At 45.1% G+C, this 27,188-nt stretch overlaps 1 protein-coding gene and 1 long non-coding RNA gene across 5 annotated transcripts in view; one reads left to right on the top strand and one right to left on the bottom strand.

Moving 5' to 3' along the window:
• The window catches only part of LOC130368292 (uncharacterized), a 48,331-nt gene extending 36,923 nt beyond the window's left edge, over window positions 1-11,408 (bottom strand). The window contains exons 1-2 of the long non-coding RNA XR_008892403.1: window positions 11,292-11,408; window positions 2,720-2,864 (exon numbers count right to left, since the gene is read on the bottom strand). This is a non-coding gene — a long non-coding RNA (uncharacterized LOC130368292). The remainder of the gene's footprint in view (window positions 1-2,719; window positions 2,865-11,291) is intronic.
• The window catches only part of IGDCC3 (immunoglobulin superfamily DCC subclass member 3), a 191,829-nt gene that overhangs the window by 92,752 nt on the left and 71,889 nt on the right, over window positions 1-27,188 (top strand). Inside the window, exon 1 of one of the 4 annotated variants that reach the window (XM_056571732.1) lies at window positions 22,943-23,071. The exons of the other annotated variants lie outside the window; for them this stretch is intronic. Within the exon in view, the coding sequence (XP_056427707.1) occupies window positions 22,978-23,071 (94 nt within the window). The 5' untranslated portion in view covers window positions 22,943-22,977. Of the gene's footprint in view, window positions 1-22,942; window positions 23,072-27,188 lie in introns of those variants that run through there. 4 annotated transcript variants of the gene reach the window in all.

Raw genomic sequence — 27,188 nt, forward strand, 5'->3', positions numbered from 1 at the left:
ATCAGGGCGATCGTGAGGTGGCACCAGTGCCACCTCACCCCTGCAGGCTCTGGCTGTTCGGGGCCGTCAGAGACGGCCCCGAACAGCCAGTAATTCCGGGTCACCGGGTCACTGGAGACCCGATTGACCCGGAATCGCCGCAGATCGCTGGACTGAATTGTCCAGTGATCTGCGGCGATCGCCGACATGGGGGGGCATAATGACCCCCCTGGGCGATATGCCGGGATGCCTGCTGAACGATTTCAGCAGGCATCCGGCTCCGGTCCCCAACCGGCTAGCGGTGGGGACCGTAATTCCCACGGGCGTATGGATACGCCCTCGGTCCTTAAGGACTCGGGATTCAGGGCGTATCCATACGCCCTATGTCCTGAAGAGGTTAATATGGTGTAACCCAAGGATCTACATTTTATTTTTTTCACATAGTAAGGCTATGCCATTATAGATTGCTGCATGTTAAATACTGCATATGCTAAAATTGAATGTTCATTGCTTTTTATGAAAGACTGCAAATGACAATTTAAGGCATTGGTGATCTTTAGGATGTCTTAATTTTTACTCTGTACCTCTATTAACTTTTCATATTATGCAGTACTATTGTCAGGGAATCAGATGGAATCTTTTTTCTCAAGAATTCAACATGTTTCATGCACCAAAGAGGCAAGGACAGGCCATTTCAAAGTGAATAAACATTACGACAAGAACATCTTTAATGGTTTCCCCCTAATTATTAGAGACTTCCACATACCCCATCATTATCAAGGAATGCTTAGAAAAGATTGGGACCTGTTATTTCAATTTCTGGCAGAAAGTTCACAGAGGCGGAAATTTAGTCCAGTCCTTTGTACCGATGCCACAGAGGATGTGCCAGTGGAATGTGAACGAAGATGATCCTCTATTCACAGCAACAGCTCAACACCAAAGTTTCTAGACATGTTTCCATGTGCCAGCTTGGCATACAAAGAATGAATGCTGACTTACACATTCCAGAACTCTGCTGCCAGTTTTTCATGTCGGGAAGGAAGACACAATACCTCCAATAATTAATATGGGAATGTAATGTTTTTGAGGACTGTTTACACTTTAATTTCACCTATTACTGACTTAGCTATTTGCTTTAAAGAACAAATTCTTTAAATTCATACGAAAAACATGAACATGTTGAGGAAACCATCTACAGCAGTGTTTCTCAAGCGCGGTCCTCAAGTCCCCCCAACAGGTCATGTTTTTTGGATTCCCTTAGTCTTCCACAGGTGATATCATTTTGTTCAGTGAATCCTGCCTTGAGTACCGCTCTTGAGAAACATTGATCTACAGCTTTTTCTGATCTCTGTAGGTTAGGTTATAGTAGAACTAGTAGTCATCTTGCTACTGAGCCAAAAGGAAAAAATATAGAAACTTAGAGGACCACCCTCTTGACAAGTGCTTACACCAACTTATTTCTGGTGCCCCATTACCCAATGTCAGCTATCGTGATAATGGAAGATTCAGCAAACACAAGCTATTTATATTTCAACTTAGTCCACTGTGAAGGTGCAACTATTACATTGTGTGGTTCAGGATCTCTAAACCAATACCATCTGAGCACAATAAGAGAGGGTTGAGAATAGGGAGACTTTCTGCATATGTAGTAGACTTATCCAAAGTAAAATATTAATATGTAGAAGGCTACAATTTATTTTCAATAGGTGATGTGTCAAGTGCAGCTCTGAGGGAAAATACTTGACATCAGCAATATGAGAAAACGACAAATTACGAAAAATATAATTTTACAGGTTAACTTCTATTTTTAATATGAGCTTGATAAAGAAGGGAACTGGCATCTGGTTTATGCAGTGGTAAGGGTATGCTGGGAGTTGTTGTTATACTGATTATAACTGCAAGTGAAGTTACTACATCCCTGATGAGATACAGTTAGGCAGAATAAACAATTATATTAGTGTATATTGCCCCAACAGGTGTGGATCTGTTGTGACACATACCAGTTTGGCTTAAGGCCAAACTTAGAAGTGGAGTCTAAGTATTCCCCTGGTTTCACCCTTTATTCTGCTCCAGCATGGGGAAGCTTGACTGAGGGAAGATACCAGGTCGCTACTGCATGAGTGGTCCCAGTTAAGTGGCAACTAGCCAGGCAGGCTAGATTGCCCTGGTGCCAAGCACCAGGGATAGAGGCAGGAGGGGTGAGCTAACACTGTAGATAGTATAGCACAGCAAACAGAGTGTGAAATAGTAGAGCTCATTTAATGTTAGTAGCAAAGCTGAGTAGCTTGGAAGCAGCTAGAAGGTGTAAGCTAGCTCAGAATGCCGAGGCGTAGTCATCACTTTGAGTCAAACACAGGAGAATCAGCAAGGTACCGAGGGATCAGACAGCAGCAGGGTCATGAAAACAGGATCAAGTTAGGAACACAGGTTCACAGGAACAGACAGACACCTCTGCTGTGTATACAATGTTGTTCAGGCACCAGAGAACGAGTGGAGCAGGGTTGTATAGGTGGTGCCTGGAATTTGAGGAGGGCAGGAATCAGGGATGTGCACAAACCCTTAAAACAACAGTTCATGCATGAGTACAGCCCCTAGGGGATGTGCTATAAACTGTCGCTGAGGAGGAAGTCCGAAGTCTGCAGCAAGGAAGGAGATCCGAGAGTATAGCTCGGATGAGGTAAATAGCGGGACGCGCTGCACGTTGGTGTCCACCAACCACCGATGCTACATAGTGACTCACCGGTCTTGATGTCTTCTCTGTAGTCTTTCCTTGTCTTCTTCCTTTGGTCCAGACTGCCATGACAATTTCCAGCTACATCTTCCCACTGCAGAGTTTGATGCCCAGACATTATTTGCTCCTCACCTTGTCATCAGATGCTCATTCTCTATATGAAGAAAATAATTTTAACCCTGCCACACACTGAACCCTCTGAATATGACCCTACCACATACTATACCCTCTAAATATACCCCTGACACACAACTGTACCATCTGAATATAACCCTGACACACACTGTACCCTCTGGATACAAGGCTGCCTTACAATGTTCCCTCTAAATATATACCCTGCAACACACTGTACCCTCTGAGTATAACCCTGCCACAGGCTGTACTTCTTACCGTGTCACATACTGTAGCCCCTGAATATAACCTTGACACACACTGTGCCCCTTGAATACAACCCTACCTTGCACCCTACCCCATGTATATAACCCTGTTACCTACTGTACCCACTGAATATAACCCTGCCACACACTGTACCCCCTGAATTTAACCCTGCCACACACTATGCCCCTGAATATAACACTGCCACACAGTACCCTCTGAATAAAACCCTGCCAGATACTGTATCTCTGAATATAACCCTTTCACCCACTGCACCCCCTGATACTGTATCCCTGAACATAACCCTGCAACACATTGTATCCCCTGAGTATAACCCTGCCACACACTGTACCCTCTGAACATAACCCCGTCACATACTGCACCCCTGGATATAACCCTTCAACACACTTTGCCCTCCAAATGCAACCCTGCAACACACTGTATCCTCTAAATATAACCCTGCTACACACTGTATCCCTAAATATATCCCTGCCACACACTGTGCCCTCCGAATTTAACCCTGCCACACATTGTACACCTAAATATAACACTAACACTGTGCCCCATGAACAAGACCCTGCCAGACACTTTGCCCCTGGAAAATAACAGACACACACTGTGCCCCTAATTGAAAATGTGCCAGACACTGTGCCCTCTGCATATAACACTGACAGACACTATGCTTTATAAATATAACACTGCTATATGCTGTACCCTCTGAATAAAATACTGCTTTATACTCAAGCTCTGTGTATATAAGGAATTAATGGAAGCACAGTATATAAGCAATTAAAGGAGGAATGGAGGCACACTACATAGGGAATTTATGAAGGGACAGCATATAGGGAATAAATGGAGGCACAGTATATTCAGGAAAGAAGATATGTATTTTAGTTATATTCACTTAGGAAATAAGAGTTTACAAAGTGAATATATATATTTATAGTGGTCTTAACAAAGTCTTCAGCAAGAAACTTAACAATAACCAGCAGGCTATTCATCTGCTCTGTTACTTGAGTTCCACATTTGGGGTCTCTGTTCATAGGTCACATCCGTTCGGGTCCTGGTTCCTGAGCCCTCACTTTTAACTCCGTCCCTGTTGCCCAGGGTGGTGTGTGAGTTATGGCCTGCTCCACTGCCTGAGTTTGATTCTTTAATGCAGGTTTGCTTTTAGTACCTGACAAATGTCTTTTATCTCGGGCTGATCCAGTCACATGGAGCGGCACAGTCGACCTCTTAATCAGAAACAGAAATTATAGGCTTTCCATTGCCACTAAATAAATCATATCCCTGTTTTTTATTCCTTCTTAAGACAAACTGAACCAGTGGTAAAAGTCTCAATGGAAAGCACTGAGGTAATAAATTAGACAGGAACACAGATTTATACTATGGCTAAATTGCAAAAAAAAAAAAAAAAAACAACCACATTTTATGTAGGGTTTTGGTCCTTAAAGTTGAGTAGTTGGGATGGTGTGGACTAAAAACAAGTGCTTAGTATTCAAGAAATAATCTATGAATAATATTAGTGTCCTTTCTATGTGAAGTGTATGCACAGACGATGTGTAGAGGGAATGACAGGATGAGGTTTTACGAAATAATGTAGAAGGTCATGTAGTGATCAAAATAAAGGAGTCAGATTAGGGAGTATGCCTAAAAGTTGTGTTTTTTTTTTGCCCATGCCTACACCTATGGATGGTGAATGGTCATTTGACTGCACTGAGTGGTGGTTTTTAGAGAACTGGTGCAGCTTAAGAACAGTCTTGGACATGGGTGTAGGAGGTTTGGATTATGGAGAATGTTAGTCTTATATCATTGGCACAACATATAGCAAGAAGGGTGGTAGATGGATATGAGGTAGGAGATAAAGTAAGATGTGGCACTACGGAAAGCTCCGGATTACTTGGATTACTTGGATTCCAGCTGGATATTTTGGATAAAAAGTCATCTTTATTTAGAAAAATTAATTAAAATAGCAATATCCTCTAACTTAGAGATAAGTGAGGTTCTGGATCTGACATGTTTCAGTGAGAACACCTTAGTCATGGAACTCATGACTAAGGTGTACACACCGAAATACGTCATGAAGTTTTATCCAAGATATCCAGCTGGAAAGTTTATTTTTTTCTGCATGGTGCCTTACTGTCTAATGGTCCAGTGCAGTGAGTTTAACATAATGACTGCTGTATGGAAGAAATCCTGCTGACAGGAGTGATAGGATGTAATAAGAGATGGTGTTAACAGTAAGACTTGGCACATTAATGCACCTAGTTAACATGCTATGACTCTGTTTACTCTGGTACATCTGTACCTCAAGTCTATGCATACACAGAGGTAGCAGAGTTAACAGTGAGATTTAGCGACTCTCTATATTTACATGTCAGTTGAAGGCTTCGTTACAGATTCTGTCATTTGCGATGGAAATAATATCCCTGTATATGACAGTATTTTCTTTTCAATCATAATGACAGACACTGCAGTATAAACCAATAAATCCAATTATGTTTCAACCTGATCTTTTGGATGCTACCTATGCCTATCATCGATTGTGCACTATGTCATCCTTTCTATTGATAGCAGGAGCCATATCGGAGATGTGAACAAAGCCTATATTGGGCAGAAAAGTGAACAGTGGGTTCTTGAAGTTGCTGTCTTAGAAGCAGAAAAACCGAACAAACATAAAGATTTAAAGGGGTATTCCAGGATAGTTTTTTCTTCAGCTTTTAAGCTCATGATGCCAAGTTATAATTTGCTTTTATTACTTCCATGTTCCACTTTGTCCCATTTTAATGCAGAGGATCCACACTTTGAAGTACTGTGGGGCAAACCTTTTTATTTCACTGTTGTCTCTGACTTTTCCCAGCATCCCATACACCCACTGCAGCATAGCCACACACCCCGAAGACCATGTGACTTATGATGTGTTGTCTCTGGTTGCATTGAATTCTGGGAAATGTCAGAGACAACAGTAAAATTAAAATGCTTGCACTACAGAGCTTTTAGGTGTGGGTTCCGTGCATGAAAACAGGACAAATCATCGCACGAAGGTAATAGAAACATATTACACAGTATTAAAACTTAGCAATTCTGGAATACCTCTTTATGAGTCTTTAAAGGGGTACTCTCAAGGAAAACCCTTTTTTTTATTTTTTTTTAAACAACTGGTGCCAGAAAGTTAAACAGGTTTGTATATCACTTCTATTAAACAATCTTAATCCTTCCAGTACTTTTTAGGGGCTGTATACTAAAGAGAAATCCAAAAAAGAAATGCATTTCCTCTGATATCATGACCACAGTGCTCTCTGCTGACCTCTGCTGTCCATTTTAGGAACTGTCCAGAGAAGGAGAAAATCCCCATAGCAAACATATGCTGCTCTGGACAGTTCCTAAAATGGACAGCAGAGGTATGCAGAGAGCACTGTAGTCATGACATCAGAGGAAATGCATTTCTCTTTTGGATTTCTCTTTAGTATACAGCCCCTAAAATGTACCGGAAGGATTAAGATTTTTTAATAGATGTGATTTACAAATCTGTTTAACTTTCTGGCAGTTGATTTAAAAAAAAAAAAATTAAAAAAGGATTGCACGGGAGTACCCCTTTAATGGGGTACTCCAGTAAAATTAAACAGATTTGTAAATTACGTCAATTAAAAAATCTTAATCCTTCCAGTACTTATCAGCTGCTGTATACTACAGAGGAAGTTCTTTTCTTTTTTAATTTCCTTTCCGTCTGTCCACAGTGCTCTCTGCTAACACCTCTGTCCATGTCAGGAACTGTCCAGAGCAAGAGAGGTTTGGGGATTTCCTCCTACTCTGGACAGTTCCTAAAATGGACAGAGGTGTCAGCAGAGAGCACTGTGGTCAGGCAGAAAGGAAATTCAAAAATTAAAGAACTTCCTCTACAGTATACAGCAGCTGATAAGTACTGGAATCTGTTTAACTTTCTGGCACCAGTTGATTAAAAAAAAAAAAAAATGTTTTCCAGCAGAGAACCAAAATATAATGGCTAGATGACTATAGTCAATTTCCAAAATGGCAGGTCTCCTAGGGTGTTTTGCAGTGGTTAGTACCTACCAAAAGATCTGATGAAAGACAACTGGCCATCCCGACAACAGGATTGTGAATGTCTAAAGCTCCAGGGGCGGACATATCGCCTGTGCAGCCGGTTCAGCTGCACAGGGGCCCAGCGGGTGAGGGGGCCTGCCCTCACATGCTGGGCTGGTCCTACCATTGGACCCGGTGCACAAAAACCAGTCTTTCCCTGTCACTAAACTGCTACTTACATCTGCCTGTGGGGACTTCCTGGCGGAGGTGCACGCAGGGAGTGACATCATCTCAAGCGCCAGGATTCCGACATCCTGCGCGGCGCGTTCGGTAATGTCACTTATAGCGTGCACCTCTGCCAACAAGTTCTCGCAGACAAGGTAAGAGTCTGTAAGTGTGAGTGAGTGTGTTTGTTTGTTGGGGTGTGGCTATGCTACACTACCTAATGTGTGGGGAATCCATGCAATGCTACCTAATGTGGGGAATCTATGCTATGCTACCTAATGTGGGGAAACTATGCTACCTAATGTGAGGGAACTGTTGCCTACCTAATGCAGATTAATGTGAGTTGCAGTGCAATTTTATGGCATAGTACTTTTTTTTTGGGGGGGGGGGGGGGGATGAGGGGGGCCCAGGCACATTCTTTGCACAGAGGCCCTCTGCTGTCTTTGTCCACCCCTGTAAAGCTCAATGATGCAGGTGGGGAGCAAACACTAGCCTACCTGGACCGATTCAAGGGAAGACCTACTAGAGCACAAGTTGCTGAAAAAAAACCATGAATGCTGGACACATCTTGTGGAGCCATGCCTCTAGGGGCCAGAACTGTTATGTGACACAAGGGGGCCCTACATATTATTATAACTTACTTTATAGACTTAAACACACGTCTTTAGAGACAGACCATTGGCGTCCCATGTGTATTCTTTATGTAACGTATTAGATTTAATACACTGTAATTATTCTGCCAGGTAAAATGATTTTATTGCTCGCAAAGTAAAATTACTAATGCGGTTACTATAGATTTTTTATGTAATTTTATTTATGGGAATAATATTCTTAATTAATAAAGTGGTTGCATAGTAAACTAAAGTAAACCTGCCCCCCCCCCCCCCCCTCCGTAAGCTCCCTGCCCCCTCCTGGTTCCATTTTCCCCATCTCCCAACATCACAGTTAAGTTCATGGGTCACAGAGGTGAGAGGAATCGGTGACCTTGTATTAAGCTGGCAGGATGGCTGGCCCCTCTCATTGCCCCTGGGGAGAAGCTCTGCTAATGAAATGCAGAGGAGAAAAAACAACTCTACAAGCACTAGGAATAAAAGCATTCCTGGTTAACTCTTCACTACCTAAACACCCGCCAGCATATGGTACACCGTCTCTATTAAGACTTGACGGGTAAGGTGCTAATTGATCAGGGAGCAGCGGTACATGCCAAGAACACTATAATATTATTAAGATACACTTACGCCGATGAAATGACAACCTGACTACACCTAGGCATGCCCACATGTCACCGACTGGAGACTTTTTACTCAATAAAATACATGCACTTCTTTTATAAAAGGACTTCCAAACCATGCAACCAATTATAACCTTTATATGGGAACCATCCAGGTCTTTGCGTATACATTACAGTTGTCTTAATTCAGTGGTCCCAAACTGTGGCCCTCCAGATGTTGCAAAACTTCAACTCCCAGCATGCCCGGACAGCCGTTGGCTGTCCGGGCATGCTGGGAGTTGAAGTTTTGCAATATCTGGAGGGCCACAGTTTGAGACCACTGTTTTAATTACAGAGATACAGTACTTACAGTGTTATTAATGGCTTTTTATAAGGGCTTCTCATGGAGCACACTTCTATTCTGGTATATTAAAACTACAATTTTAAAGGATAAAATATAATATATATCCACCATAACGTGATTTTAGTACGAACCTGCCAGACAGTAATGGACATGCTTAGAAAGTATCCTCACTTGTCTTGGGGCTAAATGGCTATGTTGTGAGATCACCATAATGCTGAGACTATCTTTTTGTGAACTGGCTATTTGCTGTTTGAGTTTGTTCCCTCAAACTACAAGTCCCATGATTCCCAGTTTGTAAGTGTGAGGTCACTTTTCTTTCTTGCACACATTAGCCACCCCACACATTGAAACACACCTGTGATCCCTTCCATGCAATAGACCAGTGTTTTCTGACCAGGGTGCCTCCAGTTGTTGCAATACTACAATTCTTGAAGAATTATCTTCCTTCCACCCAGTGGTCGCTCCACCCTCTGAACACCTAACTAGTGATGTAATGTCTCGGGCTGCACTGCAACCTGGAAAAGCTGAGACAACACTTATTTTGTATGCTGTTAAAAAATACACATTGGAGCAAAAGTCACAGAAGAATTGCGAGACCACCATCAAACACAGGTACAGACACTATATTATGAACTACACTAACTTTACAGCCCCTGTAGCATAGTCAAATAAGAAAAAAAATCCCAGAATACCCCTTTAAGCTGAAGTTGTGATGGGCAATACAACAAGAAAATGACCCATAGAACACAGAATGAGCTAAAGAATTGTTGAAAAATGAAGTTTGTGTTTTGGAATGGCCAAATTGATCTTAACTCTATGGAAATGTTGTGTGTGACATGACCAGAAGAGGGATGGGTATGTAAAGCATCCCAGAAATATTAATGAGATTTGTGCAAAGAATGGTCTACAATTCCTCAACGATGTTGATGCATCGATGCAGGAAACATTTAATGCTGTTAAATATGGATCTACAGGGTATTAAATTCAAGAGCTTACTCCCTGCACTGTAGATGTTTACTTGGCATGCACAATACAAAACATTAACAATACAACTTTGTTTGTGTTTTACTATTTTGTTCACATTGTGTTTGTCTTTTCTTGTCATTATGACATAAGACATCCTTCAGATCACATTTTAATAATATTCAATGCAGAAATTCAGATAATTGAACTGAAAAGGGCTGGGCGCTTTGAGCGATCAGGGGGATAGAAGACCCCTGGAAATAAGTTGATCTCAGGACGTGGAGCTGATGGGATTCCCTGTAATTAACTGTAATCTGTGGGGGAACTTGGCAGCAAGTCTTCAGCTCAGTGCCACGCCAGGGGAAATAAAGCTTTACATAGTGCCCATTTCAATTAATAGACTGTCCATGGATGTGCTGGGCTCTCCAGAGACAGAGCTTCTCTCTGTTCTATCTAATACATGGACGACCCAAACATGAGGCTTTTCTCTATGAACTCAGAACGCCCATAAAGGGTTTATAAATATAGATTTCCTAAACCAGACACAGCCCCCATTTAATAATATGTTCCTTTTTGAACCATTTAGCTGTAATTTCTGGAAGAGCAGGTGGTTGCCTGTGGACGTGTATTGAGAATCAGCGGACAGTGAAATCTATCGTGCTTTCCCATCTGAATGCCTGCTTTTGGATTCTCTGTGTAATGGCACAGTCCATCACTAATCATTTAAGGGACATAGGGGGCTGTCTGCTTTTGTAAACATAGAAGTCCCATAGTGTCACTATTGTAAATAATTTTGTAAATTTGTAAATAATGCATACTTTCTAGAGATTCATAACAATGATTTCACATAGGACTCTAAAGTGATAGACATCTATACAATCATTGTACGTCCTGTTCCCTTAGGCCAGGTTCACACTGTAGAATCACCGGACAGAATTTCTGCCAGAGATCCTGCAGGCAGCTCTAGGACCACGCGGACTGCATTGCCGTCCCCATAAAAATGTACTGCTGCCTATGGGGACGGCAATGCAGTCTGCACGGTCCTAGCGCCGCCCATGGGATCTCTGGATGAAATTTTGTCAGGAGACTCCACAGTGTGAACCCAGCCTTAGGCTCTATTCACACGGCAGAATGTTTCCGCTTGCGGAATTCCACCTCAAATGAAAGCCCATAGACTTCTATGGGATTGTGCACTCCCATTCACACTTCTGAATTGACGCATGCGAAATTCCACTATTAGAATTCCGAAAGCGGAAATTCAGAAGTGTGAATGGAGTGAGGAAGCCCATAGAAGTCTATGGGCTTTAATTTGAGGTGGAATTCCGCAAGCGGAAATTCAGAAGTGTGAATGGGAGTACGGAATCCCATAGAAGTCTATAGGCTTTAATTTGAGGAAATTCTACCTTGTGAATAGACCCTTAATGTAGCTCTTGTTGGCTTTGCATTATAAAAAGGTTCCTACACATTGGGGGAGATTTATCAAAACCTGTGCAGAGGAAGAGTGGTCCAGTTGCCCATAGCGACCAATCAGATTGCTTCTTTCATTTTCCACAGGCCTCTTTAGAGGCCTGTGGAAAATGAAAGAAGCAATCTGATTGGTTGCTATGGGCAACTGCACCACTCTTCCTCTGCACAGGTTTTGAAAAACCTCCCCCATTGAATGTAAAGTAGAAATGTCCATGTTGTACGGGATGGAAGTGCAGCACCTTTGTAGCACTTGCTGCGGATACAAGTCAGAGCCGGCTCCCTTCATTTTCTCTGCTCTTACTGGCTGTAAAAACAAACTGTTTTACAAGGTTTTTAAATATTTTACTGGCTCATTTTCAGCCTCCATATCATAGCTGGATTCTTTTATAGGAGGTTATGAGCTGCTTTACTGGCTCCTGTGAGCATACTGAGGCCAGTAAAGGAACAATATAAATGTTATATAAGATTTATATCCTTGCCACAGTGCTAAAGCTGCCAGATTGTGAGGGGGAGGGGTGCCGGGGGTTATAGTATGCAGGACCTCCTCCTCAGTTCCTAATACAATGCAGCTATACAAATGGGTCTGCTCACTCCTAAACTTCATTATGAATGTATTTACTATTGCTTTTATTACCTTTTATATACCCACACACCCGTATATTAACACTTGTGACAACGATCACCTGTGGCAAAATATGTATTAATCGACTTCCTAAGAGTCTGGCAAGTTGAAGTGTGAAAGGTAAAGTCCCGTCTTTAAGTGCTCACATTCTGTATACATTTCTATCTAAAACATGGCAAAAAAAAAATATATAAAAAATACAGATGGATATAAATAGTTAAATAGCAGTTTAGTCTATTTGGATAATTGTGCACAGTTATAATAAAATGTTGCTATCAAATGTCCTGGCGTTATCGTTATGTCTGGAGGTCATGTTCAAGGAAGACATCATAGTAACATTTTTTGTTTTTGTTGTGGCTAAAATTAACATGAGAACATTTTATTTTACAGTTCCTTGTCCTTTCTTAAAGAGGGAGTCTGACACTTCCAAAATGCTGATAGCCCTAAATGTCTAGGGTGTAACCCCATCAGAAATGCTATTCTTTTAATCAAGTTTTTATTTTTAACATTTGTTTTTTTTAAGAATTATTTTTTTTTTCCCCCCTAAATTTCTATTTTACTAGCCATATTATACAGTAATCCTGAAATTGGCAGTTTTCATTCTGGCCACTAAGCCTAATAATAAACACCTTCTGTTCTGTATAGACAACTTTTCAGCAGTCTCCTATCGATCATAACAGGCAGGGTTACAGTGGAAGGTGGCACTAGAAGGCAAGATGGGATGGCTCGCCATGAAAATGCACCCAAGTCAGTAAGGCTCCCTTCAGTCTTTTATACTTTCACGGGGCTTGCTTTAAAGCATAACACTAAATGCAGAACATAAAGCTTAGGCAATATGGCTGCCTCCATAATAATATACAAAAAAATAATAATTAAGTTTCATAAAAACAAAACTGTGAAGAGCAGAGAGAAGAAAGACGGTCACACAGGAGCAGAGGTTCAGCATAATGTTTGACTGAGGGGGCAATTCCTGTAAGCATGGCATGTCATAGGAACCATAAGGAAGAGGACTGCAGCAGGGATCGGACACTCAGGAATATGGCAGCAACTTATCAAAAAAGATTCCCTGCCCAGAAAACTCAGTAGGGTCACACATACAGCAGCATTTGCAGTGTCATTTGCTGTGTGTTTTCTGCTGCAGATTTTCCTACCCATTGAAGTCAATGGGAAGAAAAATCACCAGCAGAAAATACACAGCAAAATATGCTGTAACTGACGTACGTGTGACCCTACCCTTAAGGGACATCTTCGGCACCAGTTCCCAACCTGGGGGGAGCAGCAGAGCATGAGGATAGCAGAGGAGAAGCGCGGGCACCCGGCTGCTGTGAGCAGTAACTTCCCTGAGCTTTGGTGCTCCACTGCTCCTCCAGACCGGGAAGCTATTTCTATGAGCCATAGCAGTAGGTCCCTAGACATAAGGAACAGGGAAGCACAGCAGCAGTATTGGGGCCAACAACTATATATATGGGTGCACTTTGGGGGCCTAATACTATATATGGGGGCAATATGGGGGCCTACAACTATATATGGGGGCACAGATGGGGCCTAGCTACAAATGGGGAGTTTGTAAAGAGATGGGCATTGTGCTGGAGAAAGGAGCCTAAAATGTTTGTTTGTCTGGTTCTTGGCCAGGATGAATCTTAATGGTGGTCTAGGCCAGATAATGAAAAAAAGGAAAAGTAAACAACTCTAATCAAAGAAGGTGTCATCTGTCAGTCGAGGACTGGGGATATAGGGGGAGGAGCAGAAGGCCTGGGGAGAGGATATTGAGTAAAGAAACTCATATACATTTTACTCAATTAATGAAAAAAATGTCTCTAATATGGGGGGTATAATTTTTGGGAATGGGCTGCCAATGGGTACTTAGGCTAAGTAAAGCTTGGGAACCACTTATCTAGGGGACACCTAGCTGACTGACTTCATTTAAAGGGTAAATGTTACGCCGAGCGCTCCGGGTCCCCGCTCCTCCCCGGAGCGCTCGCTTCTCTCTCGCTACCGCAGCGCTCCGGGCAGCTCCACTGACCCGGTGCGCTGCGATACCGTCTCCAGCCGGGATGCGATTCGCGATGCGGGTAGCGCCCGCTCGCGATGCGCATCCCGGCTCCCGTACCTGACTCGCTCTCCGTCTGTCCTGTCTCGGCGCGCGCGGCCCCGCTCCCTAGGGCGCGCGCGCGCCGGGTCTCTGCGATTTAAAGGGCCACTGCGCCGCTGATTGGCGCAGTGGTTCCAATTAGTGTGTTCACCTGTGCACTCCCTATTTATACCTCACTTCCCCTTCACTCCCTCGCCGGATCTTGTTGCCATTGTGCCAGTGAAAGCGTTTCCTTGTGTGTTCCTAGCCTGTGTTCCAGACCTCCTGCCGTTGCCCCCGACTACGATCCTTGCTGCCTGCCCCGACCTTCTGCTACGTCCGACCTTGCTTCTGTCTACTCCCTTGTACCGCGCCTATCTTCAGCAGTCAGAGAGGTTGAGCCGTTGCTAGTGGATACGACCTGGTCACTACCGCCGCAGCAAGACCATCCCGCTTTGCGGCGGGCTCTGGTGAAAACCAGTAGTGACTTAGAACCGATCCACTAGCACGGTCCACGCCAATCCCTCTCTGGCACAGAGGATCCACTACCTGCCAGCCGGCATCGTGACAGTAGATCCGGCCATGGATCCCGCTGAAGTTCCTCTGCCAGTTGTCGCCGACCTCACCACGGTGGTCGCCCAGCAGTCACAACAGATAGCGCAACAAGGCCAACAGCTGTCTCAACTGACCGTGATGCTACAGCAGCTACTACCACAGCTTCAGCAATCATCTCCTCCGCCAGCTCCTGCACCTCCTCCGCAGCGAGTGGCCGCTTCTGGTCTACGACTATCCTTGCCAGATAAATTTGATGGGGACTCTAAATTCTGCCGTGGCTTTCTTTCCCAATGTTCCCTGCACTTGGAGATGATGTCGGACCAGTTTCCTACTGAAAGGTCTAAGGTGGCTTTCGTAGTCAGCCTTCTGTCTGGAAAAGCTCTGTCATGGGCCACACCGCTCTGGGACCGCAATGACCCCGTCACTGCCTCTATACACTCCTTCTTCTCGGAAATTCGAAGTGTCTTTGAGGAACCTGCCCGAGCCTCTTCTGCTGAGACTGCCCTGTTGAACCTGGTCCAGGGTAATTCTTCCGTTGGCGAGTACGCCGTACAATTCCGTACTCTTGCTTCAGAATTATCCTGGAATAATGAGGCCCTCTGCGCGACCTTTAAAAAAGGCCTATCCAGCAACATTAAAGATGTTCTGGCCGCATGAGAAATCCCTGCTAACCTACATGAACTCATCCATCTTGCCACTCGCATTGACATGCGTTTTTCCGAAAGGCGTCAGGAGCTCCGCCAGGATATGGACTTTGTTCGCACAAGGCGTTTTTTCTCCCCGGCTCCTCTCTCCTCTGGTCCCCTGCAATCCGTTCCTGTGCCTCCCGCCGTGGAGGCTATGCAGGTCGACCGGTCTCGCCTGACACCTCAAGAGAGGACACGACGCCGCATGGAGAATCTCTGCCTGTACTGTGCCAGTACCGAACACTTCCTGAAGGATTGTCCTATCCGTCCTCCCCGCCTGGAAAGACGTACGCTGACTCCGCACAAAGGTGGGACAGTCCTTGATGTCTACTCTGCTTCTCCACGTCTTACTGTGCCTGTGCGGATATCTGCCTCTGCCTTCTCCTTCTCTACTATGGCCTTCTTGGATTCCGGATCTGCAGGAAATTTTATTTTGGCCTCTCTCGTCAACAGGTTCAACATCCCAGTGACCAGTCTCGCCAGACCCCTCTACATCAATTGTGTAAACAATGAAAGATTGGACTGTACCATACGTTTCCGCACGGAGCCCCTTCTAATGTGCATCGGACCTCATCACGAGAAGATTGAATTTTTGGTCCTCCCCAATTGCACTTCCGAAATCCTCCTTGGACTACCCTGGCTTCAACTCCATTCCCCAACCCTGGATTGGTCCACTGGGGAGATCAAGAGTTGGAGGCCCTCTTGTTTCAAGGACTGCCTAAAACCGGTTCCCAGTACCCCTTGCCGTGACTCTGTGGTTCCCCCTGTAACCGGTCTCCCTAAGGCCTATATGGACTTTGCGGATGTTTTTTGCAAAAAACAAGCTGAGACTCTACCTCCTCACAGGCCTTATGATTGTCCTATTGACCTCCTCCCGGGCACTACTCCACCCCGGGGCAGAATCTATCCTCTGTCCGCCCCAGAGACTCTTGCTATGTCGGAGTACATCCAGGAAAATTTAAAAAAAGGCTTTATCCGTAAATCCTCCTCTCCTGCCGGAGCCGGATTTTTCTTTGTGTCCAAAAAAGATGGCTCTCTACGTCCTTGCATTGACTACCGCGGTCTTAATAAAATCACGGTAAAGAACCGCTACCCCCTACCCCTCATCTCTGAACTCTTTGATCGCCTCCAAGGTGCCCACATCTTTACCAAACTGGACTTAAGAGGTGCTTATAATCTCATCCGCATCAGAGAGGGGGATGAATGGAAAACGGCATTTAACACTAGAGATGGACACTTTGAGTATCTGGTCATGCCCTTTGGCCTGTGCAACGCCCCTGCCGTCTTCCAAGACTTTGTTAATGAAATTTTTCGTGATCTCTTATACTCCTGTGTTGTTGTATATCTGGACGATATCCTGATTTTTTCTGCCAATCTAGAAGAACACCGCCAGCATGTCCGTATGGTTCTTCAGAGACTTCGTGACAATCAACTTTATGCCAAGATAGAGAAATGTCTGTTTGAATGCCAATCTCTTCCTTTCCTAGGATACTTGGTCTCTGGCCAGGGACTACAAATGGATCCAGACAAACTCTCTGCCGTCTTAGATTGGCCACGCCCCTCCGGACTCCGTGCTATCCAACGTTTTTTGGGGTTCGCCAATTATTACAGGCAATTTATTCCACATTTTTCTACCGTTGTGGCCCCTATCGTGGCTTTAACCAAAAAAAATGCCAATCCCAAGTCTTGGCCTCCTCAAGCGGAAGACGCCTTTAAACGGCTCAAGTCTGCCTTTTCTTCGGCTCCCGTGCTCTCCAGACCTGACCCATCTAAACCCTTCCTATTGGAGGTTGATGCCTCCTCTGTAGGAGCTGGAGCGGTCCTTCTACAAAAAAATTCTTCCGGGCATACTGTTACTTGTGGGTTTTTTTCTAGGACCTTTTCTCCGGCGGAGAGGAACTACTCCATCGGGGATCGAGAGCTTCTAGCCATTAAATTAGCACTTGAGGAATGGAGGCATCTGCTGGAGGGATCAAGATTTCCAGTTATTATTTACACCGATCACAAGAACCTCTCCTATCTCCAGTCTGCCCAACGGCTGAATCCTCGCCAGGCCAGGTGGTCTCTGTTCTTTGCCCGATTTAATTTTGAAATTCACTTTCGGCCTGCCGATAAGAACATTAGGGCCGATGCTCTCTCTCGTTCCTCGGATGCCTCGGAAGTTGAACTCTCTCCGCAACACATCATTCCTCCTGACTGCCTGATTTCCACTTCTCCAGCCTCCATCAGGCAAACTCCTCCAGGAAAGACCTTCGTCTCTCCACGCCAACGCCTCGGAATCCTCAAATGGGGTCACTCCTCCCATCTCGCAGGTCATGCAGGCATCAAGAAATCTGTGCAACTCATCTCTCGCTTCTATTGGTGGCCGACTCTGGAGACGGATGTCGTGGACTTTGTGCGAGCCTGCACTGTCTGTGCCCGGGATAAGACTCCTCGCCAGAAGCCCGCTGGTTTTCTTCATCCTCTGCCTGTCCCCGAACAGCCTTGGTCTCTGATTGGTATAGATTTTATTACAGACCTACCCCCATCCCGTGGCAACACTGTTGTTTGGGTGGTCGTTGATCGATTCTCCAAGATGGCACATTTCATCCCTCTTCCTGGTCTTCCTTCAGCGCCTCAGTTGGCTAAACAATTTTTTGTACACATTTTTCGTCTTCACGGGTTGCCCACACAGATAGTCTCGGATAGAGGCGTCCAATTCATGTCAAAATTCTGGAGGGCTCTCTGTAAACAACTCAAGATTAAATTAAACTTTTCTTCTGCATATCATCCTCAATCCAATGGACAAGTAGAAAGAATTAACCAGGTCTTGGGTGATTATTTACGACATTTTGTTTCCTCCCGCCAGGATGATTGGGCAGATCTTCTACCATGGGCCGAATTCTCGTATAACTTTAGAGTCTCTGAATCTTCCTCCAAATCCCCATTTTTCGTGGTGTACGGCCGTCACCCTCTTCCCCCCCTCCCTACTCCCTTGCCCTCTGGTTTGCCCGCTGTAGATGAAGTGACTCGTGATCTTTCCACCATATGGAAAGAGACCCAAGATTCTCTTTTACAGGCTTCATCTCGCATGAAAAAGTTTGCCGATAAGAAAAGAAGAGCTCCCCCCATTTTTGCTCCCGGAGACAAGGTATGGCTCTCCGCTAAATATGTCCGCTTTCGTGTCCCCAGTTACAAACTGGGTCCACGCTATCTCGGTCCTTTCAAAGTCTTGTGCCAAATTAATCCTGTCTCTTACAAACTTCTTCTTCCTCCTTCTCTCCGTATTCCTAATGCCTTTCATGTCTCTCTTCTTAAACCACTCATCATCAACCGTTTCTCTCCCAAATTAGTTTCTCCCACTCCTGTCTCCGGTTCTTCTGACGTCTTCTCAGTGAAAGAGATACTGGCCTCCAAGACGGTCAGAGGAAAAAGGTTCTTTTTGGTGGATTGGGAGGGCTGTGGACCTGAAGAGAGATCCTGGGAACCTGAGGACAACATCCTAGACAAAAGTCTGCTCCTCAGGTTCTCAGGCTCTAAGAAGAGGGGGAGACCCAAGGGGGGGGGGGTACTGTTACGCCGAGCGCTCCGGGTCCCCGCTCCTCCCCGGAGCGCTCGCTTCTCTCTCGCTACCGCAGCGCTCCGGGCAGCTCCACTGACCCGGTGCGCTGCGATACCGTCTCCAGCCGGGATGCGATTCGCGATGCGGGTAGCGCCCGCTCGCGATGCGCATCCCGGCTCCCGTACCTGACTCGCTCTCCGTCTGTCCTGTCCCGGCGCGCGCGGCCCCGCTCCCTAGGGCGCGCGCGCGCCGGGTCTCTGCGATTTAAAGGGCCACTGCGCCGCTGATTGGCGCAGTGGTTCCAATTAGTGTGTTCACCTGTGCACTCCCTATTTATACCTCACTTCCCCTTCACTCCCTCGCCGGATCTTGTTGCCATTGTGCCAGTGAAAGCGTTTCCTTGTGTGTTCCTAGCCTGTGTTCCAGACCTCCTGCCGTTGCCCCCGACTACGATCCTTGCTGCCTGCCCCGACCTTCTGCTACGTCCGACCTTGCTTCTGTCTACTCCCTTGTACCGCGCCTATCTTCAGCAGTCAGTGAGGTTGAGCCGTTGCTAGTGGATACGACCTGGTCACTACCGCCGCAGCAAGACCATCCCGCTTTGCGGCGGGCTCTGGTGAAAACCAGTAGTGACTTAGAACCGATCCACTAGCACGGTCCACGCCAATCCCTCTCTGGCACAGAGGATCCACTACCTGCCAGCCGGCATCGTGACAGTAAATAAACCTTTGGCCTATATACCTCTTTTTACAGTGTAGCGAGCCAATGTGGGCTGGAGACAGGCTGACTATAATGTTCCTCAATGGAACAAGAAGTCCACAAAATTGACTTCCCCCTTGATGACTGCTGTATCTCATATATGAGAACCTCCAGGAACATTAGATTACTGGAGGTCTAATATATGACTTGCTATCATTGATGCAGTATGTTTCATAAATGACCAAGTACTGATATTTAAACATATTTCCATCAACTTGAGAAAAAGCTGTCCTTCTCTCAAAATGTGTCCATACCTGCTCTGGCACCTGTAGAATTATCCGGCCCCAACAAGGTGTGGGACAAGCTAGCTTGGTGCCAATGGCAGGGCTTTCTGACTGTGCCCCACATCGACACCCTGCTAGTACCTAGCATACATATTTAAAATACCACTCCGTATTTCTCTTCACCTTCATCCCATCAACACACAGGCAGTTCTCAATGCAGAGGCGGCTTGCCATTCTAACATATTACACTCCATACCTCAGCTTAGACACAGCACCCACTTGGTTGTCAAAATAAATTTAAAGAAAAGATAATTGTCTTTGTGCTTAGGGTTCATTAAATTCATCCTCTCCTTAATAGCGCCCTTGGCAGTCACGTACTTAACCTAACCCATACCCTACCCCCTGGCAGTCATGTACTTAACCTAACACATGCTCTACCCCCTCTTCCATGGGCAACGTTAACATATACAATTTTATCTAGAAGCATCACAGAGATGAAAAGTAAGCAAGCCCAAAGGACATGCTTCCCCTCTCTTCTACAAGAAAAATAAAGGAGGAAAGCGCAAGGACTAGACTATTTACCCCGGATATGGAATGATGGTGGTTGATGTCAACACCAAAATGCAGTATACATGTTTATATTTTCCCTTACGTACAAACCTTTCCCCTTTCCACCTTTAACAAATTGGTGCAAACCATACAAGCCACAGAAAATGACAATATAATTTGCCACTGCCAAGACTTTCACTTCCAGGTATATCAGTAAGAAGGAGTCTATAGTGGTGCTCTGACTCCAGAGCAATTCCAAACATGCAGTACAGTAGAAATAAAGATTGTCGCCACTCACCACATCTTCTCAAGTACATCTGAGAAGGTGACAAGAAGGGGGGGGGGGGGGGGGAGAAGGCTACAGCAGCTGTTTTGCACTAGTGCTTCATCTGGCCTATCTCTGTTGTGGTTTGCTGAAACTCTTATACAGGTGGCATAATAAACAACCAATCACCATGATCACATAATATGGTGATTGACTATAGTGATTGGTTGTTTTTTATTCCATCTACATAAGAGTATCAGCAATCCAACAACAGCGATAAGGCCAGATGAAGCACTAGTCAGTGCAAAACATCTGCTGTAGCCCTGCTCTACCCCCCCACCCCTCAGATGTACTTGTGAGTGTGTGTTAATAAAGAAGATCTGTAATGAAGATATGGTGAGTGCCGACAATCTTTATTTCTACTGTACAGCAAACCATACAAGGACTATAAAAAGTCAGGTCTTTTGCTTTCCACTTTGTTACAGCTCACAAGACACTATATTTAGTATTAACCTTATCCATAGCTATCATTAAAGTGATGTTTCAGGGAATCTATTTTTTTCTTACCTACAGTGTTCTAAGTATAGATCGATCTACCACCCAAAATTTTGCAGGATGCAGTGAGTACCTTTTAGCTATTCAGAAGTGTGTTGCTTAAGAAGAGTGGAAATCGGTGCTCAATGGGGAGGAAAATAAGACAGTTTAGTTTTTTTGTCATACTATTCACACCCCTACCTTTTAGATATTCAGGAGGGTAATCACTGGGTAATTGCCACTGTAAAGGCCCTTGATTCTTCAACCAAACCTAATTAAAAACCAAAAAGTAATGTTTCCAATTTACAGCTAAATGGCATCCTATTTACATCTGTGACAGGTCCTTCCTTAAGTGCAAACCCTGTCCATTTTGTTGACAGGAGCGTTAAAGCCTTTATAATGAAATTGTAGATTCATCCATCAGGCATTTTATTTTACTCCCCCCCCCCCTTCATGACCATCCCATCCAAATCACTCTCAGGAGGGCATAAACTGGAGATGCAGAATTGTTTTTAACTCCTTCATAACCATTTTTCATTGTATTTTAAGAGTCATAATTTTTTGGATTTTTGTTGACATACTGGGAGCTTATGAGTAATAAGGAACCAACCACTGAAATATGCGATGGGGTGCAGCATTTATTCACTGTATGCCTAGTTTTTTTTTCACCTTGTGCACCATTTTTCATGTACCTTCATAGAAATTGTTCTTATACAGTGTGACATATTTTGGTGCTATTTATTTTACCTAACAAGGTCTGAGTATATTACAGTGTTTCCCAACCAGGGTTCCTCCAGCGGTTGTAAAACTGCAACTCCTAGCGTTGGCTTTCCGGGTATGCTGGGAGTTGTAGTTTTGCAACAGTTGGAGGCGTCCTGGTTGGGAAACACTGGTATATTATGACCATTGTCTACTATGTCTGGCCCGCGATTGCTGTCTGGTATTACAGATTTTATTTGTTATTATGAAATCTGTTCAATTAAGCTTTTGTATTTAGCTATACTTTTATTTTTTATACTTTATTACACATTTTTTAAATTTTTAAATAAAAAAAATATTAAAAATACTTTAATACTACAAGGGGACTTGACCAAGCGATTGAATCCTTATAAACTATACTGTCCTACTTATGTTGTGCTGTGAATTATGACTGTTTTTGACTTACGGGTAGCCTTACAGGTAGTCTTGCCTTTGGAAGGGCATGGAAGACCCAGGGACTGTAGTTAGGCTCCTATTTGCCATGACAAATCATTGTCACTCTGCAGTTGCATCACAGGGGCATTGATAGGCCTATAGAGGGAGCCCTTTCTCTCTGTAAACCACTAAGGTGCCACGCTCCCTGTTGATAGCTAAGCACCATGGATCAACCATGTATCACTTAAAGGGGATAAGTAGCTAATAATGGGGGGGGGGAGTCTGACCTCTGGGACCACCGCAATCTCCAAAACGGGACCTGGCTCTTAGTCAGGAGTGCGTGCTGCAGACGGCATGCACCCCATTCATTTCTATGGGAGTACCGAAGAGACCCTCAGATCCTGATATGATCCTACCATTGAACAAGATCCATGCGCCTTGCTTGATCCTGAGATTACTCTTGGAGGTGTTCGTTTGTTTAAGGTTACTACCTCAGGAGCGGCTGCTGGACCCTGGCTATCACACTTCTACCTACGGTTACCATTGTTGTGCATGGCTTAGTACAACCATCGCTGGTGAGCACCAGATCTTCTGGTTTTCAATATAATGTTGCCTTATCACACCATGGAGCACTTTCCTTTTTTCTAGTTCCTGATATGGACAGAGGTGTCAGCAGAGAGCAATGTGGTCAGACAGAAAGGAAATTCAAAAAGAAAACTTCCTGTGGACCATACAGCAGCTGATAAGTACTGGAAGGATTAAGATTTTTAACAGAAGTAATTTACAAATCTGTTTAACTTTCTGGCACCATTTGATTTAAAAAAAAAAAAATGAGTACCCCTTTAATCTGCCACTGTCTCTAATGACAAATCTACACTGGTCAGCATTGTGGCACATATGTGCCTTTTTATCAATGTTGCATAACAAGCCAACTGACCCCACACATTTTGGAGAGAGATTTGCCCAAATTAGAGTCTAATTAAAGGCTTGTTCAGTTAGATATAACAGTGTTTGCACACTCAGAGAATTACTGATTTGGGTGGCATAATGGAACACCCCCTGGCTAGTCTCTCCTGTCACAGTTCCCACAGGAGCTATTTTCAGCTCTTTCTCCCTAAACGAGCAGGAGTTGCTGGAAAGCGGCGGCGGTCATGTGGGAATCTGGCCTACTTTTTCATAGAAGGGAGGCAGCTTCAGCTGGGATTGTGCCAGTCAGTATTGGCATTAACCCTGTCACAACTCCCTGTGCAGCTGGGACAGCATACATATGAAGTCTTTAAGATGCCTTCTTTTAATCCAAGCTTCTGAGAATTTTCATGTAAAATGATTAGCTTATTAAACTATTGCATCTACTGATTCCCGGAATTAACATGTCAAGCTGCGTGTGCTTCTACATCGGCAATATGCTAATATCGGTAATATTTCAGGAAAAGTCATAATTCTTTTTAAAGATAGAAAAAAAAAACAGGGATATGCGCCCCTAGTGAAGGATGTTTATAGGTGAGATGAAGACAGGTTAAGTTGTAACACTCACCTATTTTCGTTGTGCTGAGAGCATCTATGATAGCCTTAGGTGATGTCTCAGGTCTGCAGCCAAGGTCCTCTGGAACAAAGGTGATGTCCCAGCAGTGTAAGTAACAAGAAAAAAGCAAAGTTGGGCCGTTGGTGGCGCTGGTCCTAATGGAAACAAAGCTCTGTAGACCCTACATCTTGCACACTGCCAGACAATGGGTCCAGTTCGGACCAGAAACGCGTTGCTTTCTGTGCTAATAAAACCACGTTTAGACACTGAGAAGGGTCTACAGAGCTTTCTTTCCATCAGGACCAGCACCACCAACGGCCCAACTTTGCTTTTTTCTTGTTACTTAATAATTCTTTTTAAGGATTTGCAATTAAAGTAAAAAGTTTTCAGAGTTCCTTTGATTTTACCTGTGCAAGTAGGATAGATATTCATGTATTAGCTTTTCCAATATGTATATTTGTGTTTGGATGCAGCTTTCATGTTGCAAGAGCCTATTTATTTAAATGTAGCTGGTCTCCTGGTCAGATGTCCCATGAAACAATCTCTAGGGGGAACAAAATCCAAACCAAAGAACAAAACAGTGGCACCGACACCAATAGCCCTCAGAACCACGAGATGGATATACTCACTTAGGCAGGAAACCAGATACTACCATACACGGCGGTGTTAGGACAATTAAACAAAAGTCAGGAAAACGAATACTGTAGAAAAGGACAGGCGTCCTGCACTCACCGTGTAAGATCTGGTCACTCAGCTCCCATCTCGGGCCGCTCCTCCGGTGGGGATCTCAAGACAGCGTGGGGCACTCAGAGGCAACTGCGAGCGGTTTCGCGCAATTCATTGCGTGAAACCGCTCGCAGTTGCCTCTGAACGTTCCAATAAGACTGGCTACTAGGGTCACCATCATGTCGGACAAAGTGCATTCATTGCGTGAAACCGCCGGCAGTCGCCTCTGAGCGCCCCAATAAGACTGGCTACTAGGGTCACCATCATGCCGGATGAAGCACATTCATTGCGTGAAACCGCCGGCAGTCACCTCCGAGCGCGCCAATAAGACTAGCTACTAGGGTCACCATCATGCCGGACGAAGCGCATTCATTGCGTGAAAACGCTGGCAGTCACCTCTGAGTGCCCCACGTTGTCTTGAGATCCCCTCCGGAGGAGCGGCCCAAGATGGGAGCCGAGTGACCAGATCTTACACGGTGAGTGCAGGATGCCTGTCCTTTTCTACAGTATTCACTCTCTAGGGGGAATTCATCAATTATGGTGGTGTTCTCTCTGTAAAAGTTTAAAACAGAAATGTCACAATGACATTGAGGTGTATGCAAAAAAATTATAAAATGTTGCATGGCACTTGATGAATGTGTCGCACGAGCAAATCACCTCAGCATGGCGTTAGTTTTGATGCTTTTGTATAGCTGGTGGGAATAAGTCTGAGTTAGCGTGTAGAAGTGGTCATCTGCGAAAAGTCGCACGGAAACGGGCTGCGACAATTGCTAAAAAAAATTAAGACTTAAAAAAAAAAAAAAACTGGGTAAACAGTTTGAGGAATTATCCCCTATATCCCCAAATCTGTTCTCAAAATATATCTATAATAATGCAGCTATAGTGCCCCATTCAAGTGACCTCATGAAAGTACTAGCTACAGTGTCCTATCATAACAATATCTACATCGCCCTATTAAATCCAGCCACAGTGCCCCCATGAGGGAACCACACAGTCTTTTTCCTTATAACCAAAGTATTATGCCCCCTCACAATACTCCCCCCCCTTAGCTCCCTTTGTGCTCATCAGACTTTATATAGCCCCCTCACAATAATAAGCCCCCTGTTGCCAGATAAAAAAAAACTAATACTCACCTCTGCCCCACTGCTTGCACACTGGGGGCTGATCTCTCTTTCTTGTAAGGCTGCCTGTGCTGGGAGGGTGAAGCCCTGGCTTTTACAGTCGCAGTCTGCGGCCTTCAAGAGAGAGCGATGCTGCTCTTAGTGCAGTATTGTGAGTATGCTAGATCTTCTTCTCCTGTAATAGTTGACAGGGGAAGAATATCCCGGGCTGCCACAGGATCACTGTATATACAGAAGACTAGCCTAATTTGAAGAAAGGCCCATGTGTCCCTTTGGCTTAAGGTCCTGGTTGCAACCCCTAGTGCTTTGCCACTGTCTGTAAGGTCATGTGCACATGCGCTTTCTGAGCTGCAGGCAATGTGGCAAGGCATTCCTGAAGCTCTTGCTGACTGTAATGACAATCAAGTCAATGGAAGTTAGTTTATAACCAGTGAGACCATGTAGCTTTTGACACTGAAACCATTGTGGTTTCCGCATTAAAAAACATACACTTATAAGCCATGTGACATTGCCCTTAGAAAGCCTTTTTAGAATAAGACCACTCCAGTTTTTGATGCATTTTTTAAGCCGTAAAGGGGTACTCCACCTCTAAACTGTCACACCGAGCGCTCCGGGTCCCGCTGCCTCCCCGGAGCGCTCACGGCATGCCTCTGCCTGCAGCACTCCGGTCGGCATTGCTGACCGTGAGCGCTGCTCCCTGGTACCCGGAGGGGACGCGATCTGGGGCATGGCTCGTGCCCGCCCTCGGATCGCGCCCCATCTCACTCACCTCTCGCCCCCGTCTGCTTCCTCCCGGCGCGTGCGGCCCCGCTCCCTAGGGCGCGCGCGCCGGTTTGCTTAAATTTAAAGGGCCAGTGCAACACTAATTGGTGCCTGGCCCAATCACTTCCAATCACTCCCTAACATATAAAAACCCACTTCCCCTTCCTCTCCTTGCCGGATCTTGTGCCCTGAGCAAGCGTTATAGTGTGTCCCAAGCCTGTGTATCCAGACCTTCTGCTGTTGCCCCTGACTATGAACCTCAGCTGCCAGAGAGGTCGAGTCGCTACTGGGGAACACGACCTGGTAGTTACTGCCGCAGCAAGTCCATCCTGCTTTGCGGCGGGCTCTGGTGAACACCAGTAACTGCTTAGAACCGATTCCCCAGTACGGCCCGTGTCATCGCCTCTCTGGCACAGAGGATCCACCTCCAGTGTCTTCACCAGCCGCTAGTCCGGACCCTGAAAATAGATCCGGCCATGGATCCCGCTGAGGTACCGCTGCCAAGCCTCGCTGATCTCACCTTCGTGGTTGCCCAGCAGTCCCAGCAGATTGCTTAACAAGGACAACAGCTGTCGCAGTTGACCGCCATGATACAACAGCTTCTGCCTCCACAGCCTCAACCGCTAGCTCGAGCATCTCCTCCTCTCCAAGCTGCTGCTTCTTCTGCTAGAGTCCGCCTGTCTCTCCCAGATAAGTTTGACGGGGACTCTAAAAAGTGCCGGGGATTCCTGTCCCAATGCTCCCTGCACTTAGAGATGTTGT

The sequence above is a fragment of the Hyla sarda genome, chromosome 4, assembly GCF_029499605.1.
Source record: "Hyla sarda isolate aHylSar1 chromosome 4, aHylSar1.hap1, whole genome shotgun sequence".
Lineage (NCBI taxonomy): Eukaryota > Metazoa > Chordata > Amphibia > Anura > Hylidae > Hyla > Hyla sarda.